Source organism: Copadichromis virginalis, linkage group LG20 (genome assembly GCF_057382275.1).
Source record: "Copadichromis virginalis isolate Kocher_CV1m ecotype Utaka linkage group LG20, C_Virginalis_male_GT1.1, whole genome shotgun sequence".
NCBI classification, from domain to species: Eukaryota; Metazoa; Chordata; class Actinopteri; order Cichliformes; family Cichlidae; genus Copadichromis; species Copadichromis virginalis.
In genome coordinates this window covers 27,073,431-27,091,207 of record NC_140637.1, presented here as the reverse complement: position 1 = coordinate 27,091,207, position 17,777 = coordinate 27,073,431, and the positions used below count along the sequence as shown (strand labels likewise).

General features: G+C 42.9%; 1 protein-coding gene across 1 annotated transcript; it reads left to right on the top strand.

Annotated features, from left to right (window-relative positions):
• The first annotated feature begins 3,073 nt into the window (after positions 1 to 3,073).
• hsd17b10 (hydroxysteroid (17-beta) dehydrogenase 10) lies at positions 3,074 to 7,556 on the top strand. Its single transcript, XM_085444249.1, has 6 exons — positions 3,074 to 3,156; positions 5,018 to 5,182; positions 6,156 to 6,320; positions 6,412 to 6,540; positions 6,626 to 6,734; positions 6,863 to 7,556. The coding sequence occupies exons 1-6, from the start codon at positions 3,133 to 3,135 to the stop codon at positions 7,051 to 7,053; spliced, it is 783 nt and encodes a 260-aa protein (XP_085300375.1). The 5' UTR covers positions 3,074 to 3,132; the 3' UTR covers positions 7,054 to 7,556.
• The last annotated feature ends 10,221 nt before the right edge of the window (positions 7,557 to 17,777 follow it).

The window sequence follows — 17,777 nt, the reverse complement described above, 5'->3', positions numbered from 1 at the left end:
AATCTTTCAAACACCCGTGATTCCATGAATCTGAGTCTGTGAGATTACACTTCATTTCTTGAACCACCAGTGATTAAAATGATAAAGTAAGTCTAGGCAGTTCGTGCTTAATATTGTGAAAAGTTTAAGATGACAACAGCCTTGAAGGGAGTCTCACCCTGGCTGACTTTGTCACATGGACTGAGAATGCTCTTGATAAGGAGATGAGCACCAATAACCTCAAGCTGTTTCCAGCTCTGTCACGGTGGAGGCACGGGTTTTTGCTTTCGCAGGGAACCAGGACGGGAACAATTTTCAGTTCAATTCCTTTTTTTTTTTAAAATAGGCACTTTATACTAGACCCTGCAATAACACATACAGAGGAAAAACCCAAGAATCATATGACGCCCTAGGAGCAAGCACTTTGGCAACAGCGGGAAGGAAAAACTCTCTTTTGACAAGGAAGAAACCTACGGCAAAACCAGGCTCAGGGAGGGGATAAGAGGGATACAAAAAACATGCTGTGGAAGAGAGCCAGAGATTAGGAACAAGAATGATTCAATGCAGAGAAATCTATTAACACATAGTGAGTGAGAAAGGTGACTGAAGAAGAAACACTCAATCCATCATGGAACCCCCCCAGCAGCCTACGCCTACTGCAGCATAACTAAGGGAGGATTCAGGGTCACCTGATCCAGCCCTATATGCTTTAGCAAAAGGGAAATTTTAAGCCTAATCTTAAAAGTAGAGATAGTGTCAATTTCCCGAATCCAAACTGGAAGCTGCAGTATGCAGTACTGTCAGTACTCTAGCTGCAGGATTTTCGAGTAGCTGAAAGCTTTTCAGGGAATTTTTAGGACATCTTGATAATAATGAATTACAGTAGTTCAGCCTATCTATCCGGTCTGACAGCGACCCTACGATGTCAGACTTAAAGACCGGATTGGTCAGAACTTAGTGGGCGGGGTTCTGAGCAAAGATAAGTAAAAGCGCTCTCACTTTGATGGTTTTTCGGGTACACAAACCGTGTGTGTGTGTGTGTGTGTGTGTGTGTGTGTGTGTGTGTGTGTGTGTGTGTGTGTGTGTGTGTGTGTGTCTTAATGTAGGCTCTACCAAGTGTTTGTAGCTGTTATGTTACAAACATTTCATATTACAAGCGCAGAATAAAGCATAAAGTGCAAACTGTAAATAGCTGCTCACATTATTATTATCAGTCGTTGAGGAACGTTTTACACCTTTTTAAATCTCATATTAAAGACGCGGTATCGGTCACAGTAAATCAGTAAAGTAACAGTAAAGAGCTCAGCTCGTCTTCATCCATCACAGCCTTCAGGTTTTCTTTGGAAAAAACAAAAATGATGTTCTTTACCAAAAGAAAAGTGAGTGAGACTTTGACATTGACACTGTATGACAAGGTAATTGGGAAAGTGAGCTCTTTTACGTACTTAGGTGTTGTGTTTGATTCGAGACTGACATGGTGGGAGCATATTGATTGGATTGAAACCAAATGCTAAAAAGTTATTAATGTTATGAGGTGTGTAGCTGGGAGGGGTTGGGGAGCGAGCTCTTCTGCTTTGAAAAGACTTTACCTGGCATTAATTAGGTCGGTCTTTGATTATGGGTGTGTGGCATATGGTTCAGCAGCTCCTTCTGCGTTGAGACGTTTGGATGTTCTGCAATCGGAAGCCCTTATAGTGTGCTGTGAAGCTTTTAAGACATCTCCAGTCGGTGCCCTACAGGTGGAGATGGGAGAAATGCCCCTAGATCTTAGGAGGAAGCAAGTGTCGGTGAATTACTGGGTTCATCTTGGTGGTCATGGTGATGCACATCCCACAAAGGAGGTACTTTTGGAATGCTGGGAGTATGGAAGAAGTCAGAAGGCTCATTTTGGAAAGGTGGGGAATCAGTGGGCTAAGGAGTGTCAGGTGTATGAACTTAAAATATGTCCTGCAGTAGTGTTCTCTGTGGTTCCCCCATGGTTATTGGAGACTCCTCCTGTGGACTGGTACTTGCTGGATCTGAAGAGAACATTGAAAGGCAGAGTCGATCTTGTTTCAGCATTTCATTTTCACAGCTTGACTGAATACCCTGAGTGTATTCATGTGTTCACGGATGGTGCTAAAAGTCCAGTTACTGGAAGTACAGGGTTTGGAAACAGTTCCGTCAAAAAATATTGGAATACACAGAATACACTTCGGATGGACTGGCAGTATACACGGTTGAAATGGTAGCAATTTTGGTAGCATTGAAATGGGTAGAGTGTTCGAAAATCAGGCAGGTGGTAGTATGTTCTGACTCGGCAGCTGTTCTTTCAAGTCTACAGTCGTTTTGTTCGAAGACAAGGCAGGGCATGTTGTATGCTATTCTGGAGACTATAAGCAGGATAAGGTGTTGTGGTGGCAATATTCACTTTCTTTGGGTGCCAGCTCATGTAGGGATCAGTGGAAATGAAAAGGTGGATAGGTTGGCGAAAAGAGCGTTGACTAAAAGTAGGACTGAGATGGAACTTACAAGCAGTGGATCTGAAGGGAAAGGTGTTGTTTGGAGGCAGGTTGTTCAGGAGTGGCAGAAGCGGTGGGATTCAGGGAGTACGGGCAGGCAATTGTATCATCTTAAGAAGGAGGTGGCAGTGAGTAGGTTGTATAGGGGTAATAGGAGAGATGAGGTGGTCATTACCAGGCTTAGACTGGGACATTGTGCATTAAATAAAACGCTACAGATGATAGGAGAACATGAGACGGGGCTTTGTGGAGTGTGCCAGGAGGAGGTGGAGACAGTAGAGCATGTAATACTGCGGTGCAAGGGTTATGATGTGGAGAGGACAGTTCTGCAGAATAGGTTGACGGAGCGGGGAATTGGGGAATTTAATCTGAAGAGTGTGTTGGAGGGTAGTAGGGCACAGGTGAGGGAACTGGTGGGGTTTCTGAAGGCTATAGGTGTTTATGAAAGAGTGTAGGGTTTTTTTTTTTAGTTTTTTTTTTTATACAGCTTGTGAACTCACTGTCTGACCCATACTCCGGAACAGTAGGAGGCGGTAATGCTCCTTTACGTTGGTTGCCAACCGCCGTTAAACACAAAGAAGAAGAAGATCCATCACAGCCTCTCTCTTACACACACGATCTTTGGTATGACGTCAGCCGAGTCGGATCTACGATGGCGAACATTCGGTGTGTGAAGGTGAGCAGCAGAATAAACATGAAACACCTCCGCGCTGCCTCGCCGTTTTCTTTTCCTCTGAGGAAATATGACGCTAGACTTTCACCCTGCTTCGGTTTCGATTTGTGCGAGTTTTTCTGGTTCTTTCGGCGTGCACGCTCTCTTTGTAGTCCATAAGTTTGAGTGCTCGGCTAGCATACTTGCAGGTTAGCAAACATGCTGATAGCTCCCCCTTCAGCCCTCCCGGCTGACCTCCGGCTGTCAGTTAGATGGACACAGGACACACGAGGGCTTTTAAACATGGCAGCTTATATTAATTAATTAAATTAATAATGCTGTATTTATATTTCAGTTAATAAAAACCGGTCACTGAGATGAATCTGAAGAGTAAATGAAGGTGCGCGCATGTGTGCTTAGCCCCCTTTTTTTGTTAACTTTGCAAAAACAAATAAGACAAATAACAAATAAGATAATTTAGAAGAAGGTGTTTAAAATTTTTCCCCCCCAGTATTTTACGCATCAGGTTTTTTCAGGCTCAAGTCTGGTCTCTGGAGACTGTCTGCCAACAAAAGCACAATGAGTCTGTGTCACCTTACATCACGGAAGCCTGGGAAGTTTCTTATAATCTCCGGATATTTGATACAAACAGTCTATGTTATGCTGGAGTGTATAAAACCCTGGTTAAACATCCTGTGATTTTCTTTCATGGGGGAAACAAAAGCCTCTTTGGTGGGTGACAAAATGTTCATATGCAGGGAAACCTGTGGCATTATGATGTAATGGGTCTCCTGATGTAGACTGCAAACAATGAACGACTGATCCCAGCAAACGCTGAGGAAACACTGACTGCATCTCCCATATAAAGACACGATCTAGACGTTTACATGTAGAATAATGGTTCATATGCCTCCTATACAATGGAAGGAATGTAGTTCATATTATTGCAGCGCAGACCTTAATTCATGTCTCTTTTTTCTTTAATTAAAACATTTGAATGACAGCTAAATTTCCTATGAAATGTCTGTGATCAGACAGTCAGAAGTTATGTATGTTATTTGTGTTCTTTATGGCGACTGGCTACTTTATATTCAATGTTTCTGCCATAAAGGTTTCATTCCTTTAACATGTTTTCAGTCGCCGTTTTGTTAAATTTAAGTAACAATGCCATTTGCTTAGATGTCGGTAAAGATTATGTTTTGGGTTAAAATGCTCCTCATTCCACAGCAGCAGCTACACATACGGCAGGAAGGTCAAAGTGCAAGGTACAGCGTTACGAAGAAATGGTGCCAAAGTTCGTCTAGTTCATTCAACTAGCAGTTTTTTCCACTCCAACAGTATCTTTAGGGAAATTGTGGCATGCGATTATTTCGAATTAAAGCTTTCTTTCAATACAGTGTGGATGTTGCAGTATTATACTATTTCTGAAAGGCCTTTATTGATGTATTGATCTGATTACTATTGAATTTCGATCATTGAAAACCACAGCAGAGAGATATTGAATAGGATTCATTGGTAGTCACCTTAAAGACACTGGACAAGATTTTAAAAGTATTTTAAATTCAATGAAGCAGCTTTAACATCAAATATGTTTGACTAACCAAAAACAAATCCCATCACAATTTCATGAAGTGTACCTAATATAATCCATTACTGAGGAATTAACGTTTAACAGATAAAACATGCAGTGTCTTTTTGAAAGGAACCCAGTGATGTTCTGATCTGTCCTTTCACTCGTCTTTCTTATTGGCCTGCGACTTTCTTTCCCCTTTTCTTCTGCCCCCTCCTCTTGTCCCGGTGGGCGTCCCTCTTTACGTGTGTTTTTAACAAATTTCCCATGTGTGGGACTAATAAAGGTTATCTTATCTTATCTTATCTTGAGCAGGGTCTGGTCGGCCTGGTAACAGGCGGTGCCTCCGGTTTGGGGCGGGCCACCGTGGAGCGTCTGGTGCAGAGCGGAGCGTCTGCTGTGATCGTGGACCTGCCCTCCTCTGACGGACAGGCTGTGGCAGCCAGTCTGGGAAACCGCTGTGCCTTTGCTCCTGCAGATGTGAGTCCAAAATTCAACCGACGCGAGACTGCATATTTTGGAAACATTAACAGAGAAAGTCACATTTGTAAACACTCCTATCTGTGCGAGCTGTGCGGGGCATAGAGTTTACATGAATCGAATAGAACAAAATGGACCAAAATGCTTCTTACGCCATGTGTGAAATGAATACTGATTGTCCTTTAGCACTAGAACCACAAAAGCGGTCATTTTGACATCCTTGGCATTTAAAAAAAAATCAAGTAACTCTGTTGAATTAAAACACAATCATCTTATATTTCGTGACTTTTCCTAAAAAGGGTTTATTTTAGTGGATTTTTGGGGTGTGTGGGATTAATAAGAAAAAAAAAAAGTGCAACAACTTCAACCTAGAACCATCGAGGACGCCATTCTGACCCCATAGAAAAGAATGTGGCATACATTTTGACATGAAGGCAGCTAAAACCTGAGCCAGAGACCACTAGATTGATTGACAGACAGATAAATATATAGTGGGGTGAGTTGTGGAAAAATAATTTGAGCATCAAAACCAAACAGATTTCTGAGATTTGTTGAAAGAAAGTGAAAACCTTCGGAAAGGGATCAAAACAGCATGAACGAGGTTCACACCAGCATTGACACAAAGGCAAAATTACAACAGCTCCTTTATAGCCATCACGTGGATACAATCTTTGTCTGTTCAGCGTTTGGATGTGAAATTCTCACCATCGTGTAGATTCTGCATGTGCCACTGGAAATGTAATACCCTGTCAGCTCAGTAGATGGCGCTCACACACAGTAGATGTTGAGCCCCAGTGCATTCATGTTGTATATTTTGGCCATAATTATTCTTATTTGTCCTCTATTTTCCTGCAAACAGGGAATATAAAGAATCTTTGGTGCATTTCGAGTTCTTCTACTGGGGTTGTTATTGGCTGGAATGCTTTATAATTTGATGTGAGCAAAAGGGCTTCTTGTCCTCGTCGTTTTCCAGGTGACATCAGAGGCAGAGGTGCGGTCAGCTGTTTCCCTGGCCAAAGAGAAGTTTGGGAAGTTGGACTTGGCGGTTAACTGCGCTGGCATTGCTGTGGCTGTGAAAACATATAACTTTAAGAAGGACCTCCCTCACAGCCTGGAGGACTTCCAGCGTGTCATCAATGTAAGACGGCCGGACAGATGATCAGACGGACAGAAGAAGTAATCAGAGAATCACATGTGGCTTTTATTTATTTATTTAATTTAACCTGCAGGTGAACATTGCAGGATCTTTTAATGTGATTCGCCTCGCTGCGGGCGAGATGGGGAAGAACGAACCCGACGCAGACGGACACCGAGGCTGCATCATTAACACCGCCAGCGTGGCAGCTTTCGATGGACAGGTAAGGTTAAAAAAAATACTATATATAGTATTTCTTAAGTGAGTGATAAAATAAATGAGTGATTTTGTATTTATTTATTCTTCAGGTTGGACAAGCGGCTTACTCCGCTTCTAAAGGCGGCATCGTTGGGATGACTCTTCCCATCGCACGAGACCTGGCACCCGTGGGCATCAGAGTCATCACCATAGCACCCGGTTAGTGTTCCTACTTAGCCCGTTATAGTTAACTTAGACTAAACCGAAAACTATGTGGAGAAATTAGATTTTCTGATTATTTTATCAAAAATTGACACAAAAATCAACAAAACTGTTTTTTCCTTCAGGGCTCTTCTCCACTCCTCTTCTCGCCGGTCTTCCAGAGAAGGTGCGCTCATTCCTCGCGCGCCAGGTGCCCTTCCCCTCGCGCCTGGGTGACCCCGCTGAGTTTGCTCACCTGGTCACATGCCTGGTTGAGAATCCCATGATCAACGGGGAGGTCATTAGACTGGACGGAGCCATTCGCATGCAGCCCTGAGCCGTTCTCAGCTCAGTGTTTTATCAGAATCTGCTGGCGACACAAAGATACATGAAAGATGTAGTTTGATGTGAGGAGTTTGAGAAAGCAGGAGGGCTGCGGTTTGTTTCTCGTATGGTAGCATTTTCCATTTTAAATTTTGTGTTCACTCACTGATAACTTCTAGCTACTCGTGTAGGTTTGGAGCTAAAATACACAGAAATCCATACGCAGAGAAAAAAAGTGCCCGAGTGCCTTTAAATGTGACGCCACGTGGTCCTGAATGGGTCCGACTCTTGCTATGAATCATACGTAACATTGTGCATCTGACAGCATCTACAGTGTGAGAACAGGCTGCTGAGTTCATAGAACAAGTCTTGTATGTTTGTCTTTGTGGCTGTATTTACATTGTAAAAATCTGCACACTGTAAATATGTCTGTCAGGAATCACTGACTGTTTTATCAAAATTTTATGGGAATGTAAAAACTGACTATGGTACAATAAACATCACAAGTTTGACTAATCTGTGAGTGAAAGTGGTTAAAAATGATGGAAATTAACCTCACGTGATTGATGTTCTCCTTTTTAATCTGTAGCAAAAAACCCAAACAAATATATAACACAAATCTTATTTTTGCTTTAGTACATGAACTTTCCAGCCTCGTGAAAGCTGGAGGATAAATTATTTTAATTACTGGCACATTGGTTTTCCAGAACAAGTACAAGGGAAAAAAATCCTCAGCAAAACTCTCAAACCTCTCTAATCAGAAAATAATATTCTCAATAAAGTTACTTCCAGCTTTCTTAAATAGAAACCGACAGAGATTTTGCATTGCCATGAACTTTTTCCCCCCTTCAATTTCTATTATAAATTTTTATTTGTCTTGACATCCAGTCTGTTTGTGGGACACATCACTGAGTCATTATGTCGGTTCGGAAGAAAAACATGAGCATTCTTTGCTCTGTGTTAAGATCCTTTATCGTCTAGACAAATATACTTCTTAATAAATCTACTTTTCATCCATGGAAAGAGAAAAGTCTAAAATCTCAGTGCACGCCTGTCCATTTACTGTAATTAGGGCCCGAGCACCGAGAGTGCGAAGGCCCTATTGTATCTGCTCCGTTTCTTATTAGGGCCCGAGCACCGAGAGTGCGAAGGCCCTATTGTATCTGCTCCGTTTCTTATTAGGGCCCGAGCACTGACAGTGCGAAGGCCCTATTGTATCTGCTCCGTTTCTTATTATTATTATTATTATTATTATTATTATTATTATTATTATTATTATTATTATTATTCACCCCAAACAAGGGCCTTTTTGAGGGCCTAAACATGCTCAAAAACTCATGAAATTTTGCACACATGCCAGGTCTGGTGAAAAATTTTGTATTTTAATGGTTTTACATATGAGCACTGGGAAATGGCTCTACAGCGCCACCTATGCCTTGTTAAATGCAGCCCTACGACCACATCGTTTGAGCTACATGTATGAAATTTGGCACACATGTGTATCATGCCAAGACGAACAAAAAAGTATGTGGGCCCATTGACACAAACCCAACAGGAAGTCCGCCATTTGGAAGAGAAGGTGACATTTTGGCTCTAATTTTGCCATTTCCATGCCTCGAACTTTTGCGAACTCCTCCTTGGGGTTTCATTTCTTAACCTTCAAATTTGGACAGTGTCAACTACACCCTTGTGCCATGTTAAATTGCGGAGCTTTTGAGTTTTCACAATACTATGAGGCCGTGGCGCCATGGCGAATTTCGATGACTCGCCATCAAAATCTTATTGCCTCTCATTTTGTCATACATGTTCCGATCTGGACCAAAGTGAACACATATGATAAGGCTCCACCCCTGAACATATTTCAACTGCCATATTTGACATCAAGGACAGCGCCACCTAGTGGGAACAGGAAATGTCATGTTTTACACTTTGGGGTACAGTATAGTGATGGGTGACATCTGCAGCCTCAGATTTCTCCAGGAAAGCCTTAAGGAGTTGGTCTTGGGTTACAGTGAAAACTGTGAGTTTTCGCGAAAGGGTGTGACCCCAGCAGCATGGCGAACTTTGATGTCACGCCATGAAGAAACAAATTAGTATAACTCAATGAAATCCAGTCTGATCAGTACCAGACTTTACAGGCATGATGTCAGACCCGCCCTGAACAGATTGATGTGCCCATTGTCGGAAATACGGACAGCGCCACCTAGTGGCAACAGGAAATGTCATGGCTTTAATTTTGTTGTACTGATTTTCACAGGTTCATCGTGGCCACCTCAAAAGCGGTGAATATCACCATCAGTCCCTCGTGATGCTTCAGTGCAAAAATTGTGACTTTAAACTGAACGGCGCACCCTGGTGGCAACGCTGTTCACCATGAAAGATGAAGTGGCTTTTGAGGGTCTTGGCAAGTTTATAGAGGCTTGAAATTTGGCACACACCTCCAATGTGATGAAGGCTTTGTTGTCATGTGATCATTTTCATTGAATATCCCAAAATGGCTCCACAGCGCCCCCTACAAAATTTCAAAACATCAGCCCCTGCTCTGTGTTTTATGTATGAATCTGAAACCGGGTAGGCTTATAGGAGATATCCAGATGTACAAAAAAGTCTCTTGGAGCAATATCCAAAATCCAACAGGAAGTCAGCCATTTTAAAATTAATGTGTAATTTTGGCAACATTTTCCCCTCTTTTCAGGCACCGTTCTTTGGCGAACTCCTCCAAGGGATTTCATCAGATTGATGCGATCTCCTGTGTGTGGAATCTAAAGACCTTTGTGATGTTAAATTGCGAAGCTTTTTACATTCAGGGAAACGGGGTGGTCATGGCGGCACGTGGAGTTTCAATCACTCGCCAAAAAGCAGTAATCTGCTGTCACTCAAAAACACAATGTCCAATCTCTCCCAAAGCTCATAGGCGTGATGAGACTCGAGCTCGGAAATGTTTGTTATGCCATTTGTGCATAAGGGTTAGAGCGCCACCTAGTGGAATGACTAACAAATCATGAATGAATGAGTTGAAATGTTAGCTGGTGGTTAAATGCATGAATTCCATCAATGTGACATGAGATCGGACGTGCTGGTTTTAGGTGTTGGGCGTGGCTCGACGCGCCGGGGGTGCGAGGGCCCTCATAACGCTGCTTGCAGCTTTAATTATTATTATTATTATTATTATTATTATTATTATTATTATTTCGGCAAATGAATTGGCCGTTTGAGGGCCTAAACATGCTCGAAAACTCATGAAATTTTGCACACGCGTCAGGTCTGGTGAAAATTTACGTATTTTAATGTTCTCAGACATGGCCAGGGAAAATTAGCTCAGTAGCGCCACCTAGAAAAATGAAAAACGCGAGCCCCCGGTATGGGTATGGCCTACAAGTTTGAAAGTCGGTACACCTATATAACGTTCAGAGTCGAACAAAAAAGTCTATTATGGCAATGTCCTAAACCCAACAGGAAGTCCGCCATTTTGGATTGAAGGTGACATTTTGGGTCTGATTTTACCGTTTCCATGCCTTGTACTTTAACGAACTCCTCCTTGGGATTTGGTCCTATAAACTTCAAATTTGGACAGTGTCAACTACACCCTTGTGCCATGTTAAATTGCGGAGCTTTTGAGTTTTCACAATACTATGAGGCCGTGGCGCCATGGCGAATTTCGATGACTCGCCATCAAAATCTTATTGCCTCTCATTCTGTCATACATGTTCCGATCTGGACCAAAGAGCACACATATGATAAGGCTCCACCCCTGAACATATTTCAACTGCCATATTTGACATCAAGGACAGCGCCACCTAGTGGGAACAGGAAATGTCATGTTTTACACTTTGGGGTACAGTATAGTGATGGGTGACATCTGCAGCCTCAAATTTCTCCAGGAAAGCCTTAAGGAGTTGGTCTTGGGTTACAGTGAAAACTGTGACTTTTCGCGAAAGGGTGTGACCCCAGCAGCATGGCGAACTTTGATGTCACGCCATGAAGAAACAAATTAGTATAACTCCATGAAATCCAGTCTGATTAGTACCAGACTTTACAGGCATGATGTCAGACCCGCCCTGAACAAATTGATGTGCCCATTGTCAGGAATATGAAGAGCGCCACCTAGTGGGAACAGGAAATGTCATGGCTTTAATTTTGTTGTACTGGTTTTCACAGGTTCATCGTGGCCACCTCAAAAGCGGTGAATATCACCATCAGTCCCTCGTGATGCTTCAGTGCAAAAATTGTGACTTTAAACTGAACGGCGCACCCTGGTGGCAACGCTGTTCACGATGAAAGATGAAGTGGCTTTTGAGGGTCTTGGCAAGTTTATAGAGGCTTGAAATTTGGCACACACCTCCAATGTGACGAAGGCTTTGTTGTCATGTGATCATTTTCATTGAATTGCGAGAAATGACTCCACAGCGCCCCCTACAAAATTTCAAATCATTAGCCCCAGCTCTGTGTTTTATGTATGAGTCTGAAACCTGGTAAGCTTATAGGAGATATCAAGATGTACAAAAAAGTCTCTTGGAGCAATATCCCAAATCCAACAGGAAGTCAGCCATTTTAAAATTAATGTGCAATTTTGGCAACATTTTCCCCTCTTTTCAGGCACCGTGCTTTGACGTACTCCTCCAAGGGATTTCATCAGATTAATGCAATCTCCTGTGTGTGGAATCTTAAGACCTTTGTGATGTTAAATTGCGAAGCTTTTTATATTCAGGGAAATGGGGTGGTCATGGCGGCACGTGGAGTTTCAATCACTCGCCAAAAAGCAGTAATCTGTGGTCACTCAAAATCAAAATATTCAATCTCTCCCAAAGGTCGCAGGCGTGATGAGACTCGAGCTCGGAAATGTTTGTTATGCTATTTGTACATAATGGTTAGAGCGCCACCTAGTGGAACGACTAACTAATCATGAATGAATGAGTTGAAATGTTAGCTGGTGGTTAAATGCATGAATTCCATCAATGTGACATCAGATCGGAGGTGCTGGTTTTAGGTGTTGGGCGTGGCTCGACGTGCCGGGGGTGCGAGGGCCCTCATAACGCTGCTTGCAGCTTTAATTATTATTATTATTATTCAGGCAAAACAAGGGCCTTTTTGAGGGCCTAAACATGCTCAAAAACTCATGAAATTTTGCACACATGCCAGGTCTGGTGAAAAATTTTGTATTTTAATGGTTTTACATATGAGCACTGGGAAATGGCTCTACAGCGCCACCTATGCCTTGTTAAATGCAGCCCTACGACCACATCGTTTCAGCTACATGTATGAAATTTGGCACACATGTGTATCATGCCAAGACGAACAAAAAAGTCTGGGGGCCCATTGACGCAAACCCAACAGGAAGTCCGCCATTTGGAAGAGAAGGTGACATTTTGGCTCTAATTTTGCCATTTCCATGCCTCGAACTTTTGCGAACTCCTCCTTGGGGTTTGATTTCATAACCTTCATATTTGGTCAGTGTCAACTACACCCTTGTGCCATGTTAAATTGCGGAGCTTTTGAGTTTTCACAATACTATGAGGCCGTGGCGCCATGGCGAATTTCGATGACTCGCCATGAAAATCTTATTGCCTCTCATTCTGTCATACATGTTCCGATCTGGACCAAAGAGCACACATATGATAAGGCTCCACCCCTGAACATATTTCAACTGCCATATTTGACATCAAGGACAGCGCCACCTAGTGGGAACAGGAAATGTCATGTTTTACACTTTGGGGTACAGTATAGTGATGGGTGACATCTGCAGCCTCAAATTTCTCCAGGAAAGCCTTAAGGAGTTGGTCTTGGGTTACAGTGAAAACTGTGACTTTTCGCAAAAGGGTGTGACCCCAGCAGCATGGCGAACTTTGATGTCACGCCATGAAGAAACAAATTAGTATAACTCAATGAAATCCAGTCTGATTAGTACCAGACTTTACAGGCATGATGTCACACCCGCCCTGAACAGATTGATGTGCCCATTGTCAGGAATATGAAGAGCGCCACCTAGTGGGAACAGGAAATGTCATGTCTTACACTTTGTTGTACTGATTTTCACAGGTTCATAGTGGCCACCTCAAAAGCGGTGTATATCACCATCAGTCCTTGATGATGCTTTAGTGCAAAAATTGTGACTTTAAACTGAACGGCGCACCCTGGTGGCAACGCTGTTCACCATGAAAGATGAAGTGGCTTTTGAGGGTCTTGGCAAGTTTATAGAGGCTTGAAATTTGGCACACACCTCCAATGTGATGATGGCTTTGTTGTCATGTGATCATTTTCATTGAATATCCCAAAATGGCTCCACAGCGCCCCCTACAAAATTTCAAAACCACAGCCCCAGCTCTGTGTTTTATGTATGAATCTGAAACCTGGTAGGCTTATAGGAGATATCAAGATGTACAAAAAAGTCTCTTGGAGCAATATCCCAAATCCAACAGGAAGTCAGCCATTTTAAAATTAATGTGCAATTTTGGCAACATTTTCCCCTCTTTTCAGGCATCGTTCTTTGACGAACTCCTCCAAGGGATTTCATCAGATTGGACCGATCTGCAGTTTGTGGAATCTAAAGACCTTTGTGATGTTAAATTGCGAAGCTTTTTACGTCCAGGGAAACGGGGTGGTTATGGCGGCACTTAGAGTTTGAATCACTCGCCAAAAAGCAGTAATCTGCTGTCACTCAAAAACACAATGTCCAATCTCTCCCAAACGTCTCAGGTGTGATTAGACTCGAGCTCGGAAGTGTTTGTTATGCCATTTGTACATAATGGTTAGAGCGCCACCTAGTGGAACGACTAACTAATCATGAATGAATGAGTTGAAATGTTAGCTGGTGGTTAAATGCATGAATTCCATCAATGTGACATCACATCGGACGTGCTGGTTTTAGGTGTTGGGCGTGGCTCGACGCGCCGGGGGTGCGAGGGCCCTCATAACGCTGCTTGCAGCTTTAATTATTAGGGCCCGAGCACTGACTGTGCGAAGGCCCTATTGTATCTGCTCTGTTTCTTATTATTATTATTATTATTCAGGCAAAACAAGGGCCTTTTTGAGGGCCTAAACATGCTCAAAAACTCATGAAATTTTGCACACATTCCAGGTCTGGTGAAAAATTTTGTATTTTAATGGTTTTACATATGAGCACTGGGAAATGGCTCTACAGCGCCACCTATGCCTTGTTAAATGCAGCCCTACGACCACATCGTTTGAGCTACATGTATGAAATTTGGCACACATGTGTATCATGCCAAGACGAACAAAAAAGTCTGGGGGCCCATTGACGCAAACCCAACAGGAAGTCCGCCATTTGGAAGAGAAGGTGACATTTTGGCTCTAATTTTGCCATTTCCATGCCTCGAACTTTTGCGAACTCCTCCTTGGGGTTTGATTTCATAACCTTCATATTTGGTCAGTGTCAACTACACCCTTGTGCCATGTTAAATTGCGGAGCTTTTGAGTTTTCACAATACTATGAGGCCGTGGCGCCATGGCGAATTTCGATGACTCGCCATGAAAATCTTATTGCCTCTCATTCTGTCATACATGTTCTGATCTGGACCAAAGAGCACACATATGATAAGGCTCCACCCCTGAACATATTTCAACTGCCATATTTGACATCAAGGACAGCGCCACCTAGTGGGAACAGGAAATGTCATGTTTTACACTTTGGGGTACAGTATAGTGATGGGTGACATCTGCAGCCTCAAATTTCTCCAGGAAAGCCTTAAGGAGTTGGTCTTGGGTTACAGTGAAAACTGTGAGTTTTCGCGAAAGGGTGTGACCCCAGCAGCATGGCGAACTTTAATGTCACGCCATGAAGAAACAAATTAGTATAACTCAATGAAATCCAGTCTGTTCAGTACCAGACTTTACAGGCATGATGTCAGACCCGCCCTGAACAGATTGATGTGCCCATTGTCGGGAATACGTACAGCGCCACCTAGTGGCAACAGGAAATGTCATGGCTTTAATTTTGTTGTACTGATTTTCACAGGTTCATCGTGGCCACCTCAAAAGCGGTGAATATCAACATCAGTCCCTCGTGATGCTTCAGTGCAAAAATTGTGACTTTAAACTGAACGGCGCACCCTGGTGGTAACGCGGTTCACCATGAAAGATGAAGTGGCTTTTGAGGGGCTTGGAAAGTTTATAGAGGCTTGAAATTTGGCACACACCTCCAAATGGATGTAGGCTTTGTTGTCATGTGATCATTTTCATTGAATAGCGCGAAATTGCTCCACAGCGCCCCCTACAAAATTTCAAAACAACAGCCCCTGCTCTGTGTTTCATCTATGAGTCTGAAACCTGGTAAGCTTATGGAAAATGTCAAGATGTACAAAAAAGTCTCTTGGAGCAATATCCCAAATCCAACAGGAAGTCAGCCATTTTAAAATTAATGTGTAATTTTTGTGACATTTTCCCCTCTTTCCAGGCACCGTTCTTTGACGAACTCCTCCAAGGGATTTCATCATATTGAACCAATCTCCAGTGTGTGGAATCTAAAGACCTTTGTGATGTTAAATTGCGAAGCTTTTTACGTTCAGGGAAACGGGGTTGTCATGGTGGCACGTGGAGTTTCAATCACTCGCCAAAAAGCAGTAATCTGCTGTCACTCAAAATCTAAATGTCCAAATTCTCCCAAAGGTCGCAGGCGTGATGAGACTCGAGCTCGGAAATGTTTGTTATGCCATTTGTCAGTAATGGTTAGAGCGCCACCTAGTGGGACGACTATAATCATGATTGAATGAGATGAAATGTTAGCTGGTGGTTGAATGCATGAATTTCATCAATGTGACATGAGATCGGAGGTGCTGGTTGTAGGTGTTGGGCGTAGCTCGACGCGATGGGGTGCGAGGGCCCTCATAACGCTGCTTGCAGCTTTAATTATTATTATTATTATTATTATTATTATTATTATTCCGGCAAATGAATTGGCCGTTTGAGGGCCTAAACATGCTCGAAAACTCATGAAATTTTGCACACGCGTCAGGTCTGGTGAAAATTTACGTATTTTAATGTTCCCAGACATGGCCAGGGAAAATTAGCTCAGTAGCGCCACCTAGAAAAATTAAAAACGCGAGCCCCCGGTATGGGTATGACCTACACGTTTGAAAGTCGGTACACCTATATAACGTTCAGAGTCGAACAAAAAAGTCTATTATGGCAATGTCCTAAACCCAACAGGAAGTCCGCCATTTTGGATTGAAGGTGACATTTTGGGTCTGATTTTACCGTTTCCATGCCTTGTACTTTAACGAACTCCTCCTTGTGATTTGGTCCTATAAACTTCAAATTTGGACAGTGTCAACTACACCCTTGTGCCATGTTAAATTGCGGAGCTTTTGAGTTTTCACAATACTATGAGGCCGTGGCGCCATGGCGAATTTCGATGACTCGCCACGAAAATCTTATTGCCTCTCATTCTGTCATACATGTTCCGATCTGGACCAAAGAGCACACATATGATAAGGCTCCACCCCTGAACATATTTCAACTGCCATATTTGACATCAAGGACAGCGCCACCTAGTGGGAACAGGAAATGTCATGTTTTACACTTTGGGGTACAGTATTGTGATGGGTGACATCTGCAGCCTCAAATTTCTCCAGGAAAGCCTTAAGGAGTTGGTCTTGGGTTACAGTGAAAACTGTGAGTTTTCGCGAAAGGGTGTGACCCCAGCAGCATGGCGAACTTTGATGTCACGCCATGAAGAAACAAATTAGTATAACTCAATGAAATCCAGTCTGATCAGTACCAGACTTTACAGGCATGATGTCAGACCCGCCCTGAACAGATTGATGTGCCCATTGTCGGAAATACGGACAGCGCCACCTAGTGGGAACAGGAAATGTCATGGCTTTCATTTTGTTGTACTGATTTTCACAGGTTCATCGTGGCCACCTGAAAAGCGGTGAATATCACCATCAGTCCCTCGTGATGCTTCAGTGCAAAAATTGTGAGTTTAAACTGAACGGCGCACCCTGGTGGCAACGCTGTTCACCATGAAAGATGAAGTGGCTTTTGAGGGTCTTGGCAAGTGTATAGAGGCTTGAAATTTGGCACACACCTCCAATTTGACGAAGGCTTTGTTGTCATGTGATAATTTTCATTGAATATCCAAAAATGGCTCCACAGCGCCCCCTACAAAATTTCAAAACCACAGCCCCAGCTCTGTGTTTTATGTATGAATCTGAAACCTGGTAGGCTTATAGGAGATATCAAGATGTACAAAAAAGTCTCTTGGAGCAATATCCCAAATCCAACAGGAAGTCAGCCATTTTAATATTAATGTGTAATTTTGGCGACATTTTCCCCTCTTTTCAGGCTTCATACTTTGACGAACTCCTCCAAGGGATTTCATCAGATTGGACCGATCTGAAGTTTGTGGAATCTAAACACCTTTGTGATGTTAAATTGCGAAGCTTTTTACGTTCAGGGAAACGGGGTGGTCATGGCGGCATGTGGAGTTTCAGTCACTCGCCAAAAAGCAGTAATCTGCTGTCACTCAAAATCAAAATGTCCAATATGTCCCAAAGGTCGCAGGCGTGATGAGACTCGAGCTCGGAAATGTTTGTTATGCCATTTGTCAGTAATGGTTAGAGCGCCACCTAGTGGGACGACTATAATCATGATTGAATGAGATGAAATGTTAGCTGGTGGTTGAATGCATGAATTTCATCAATGTGACATCAGATCGGAGGTGCTGGTTGTAGGTGTTGGGCGTAGCTCGACGCGATGGGGTGCGAGGGCCCTCATAAC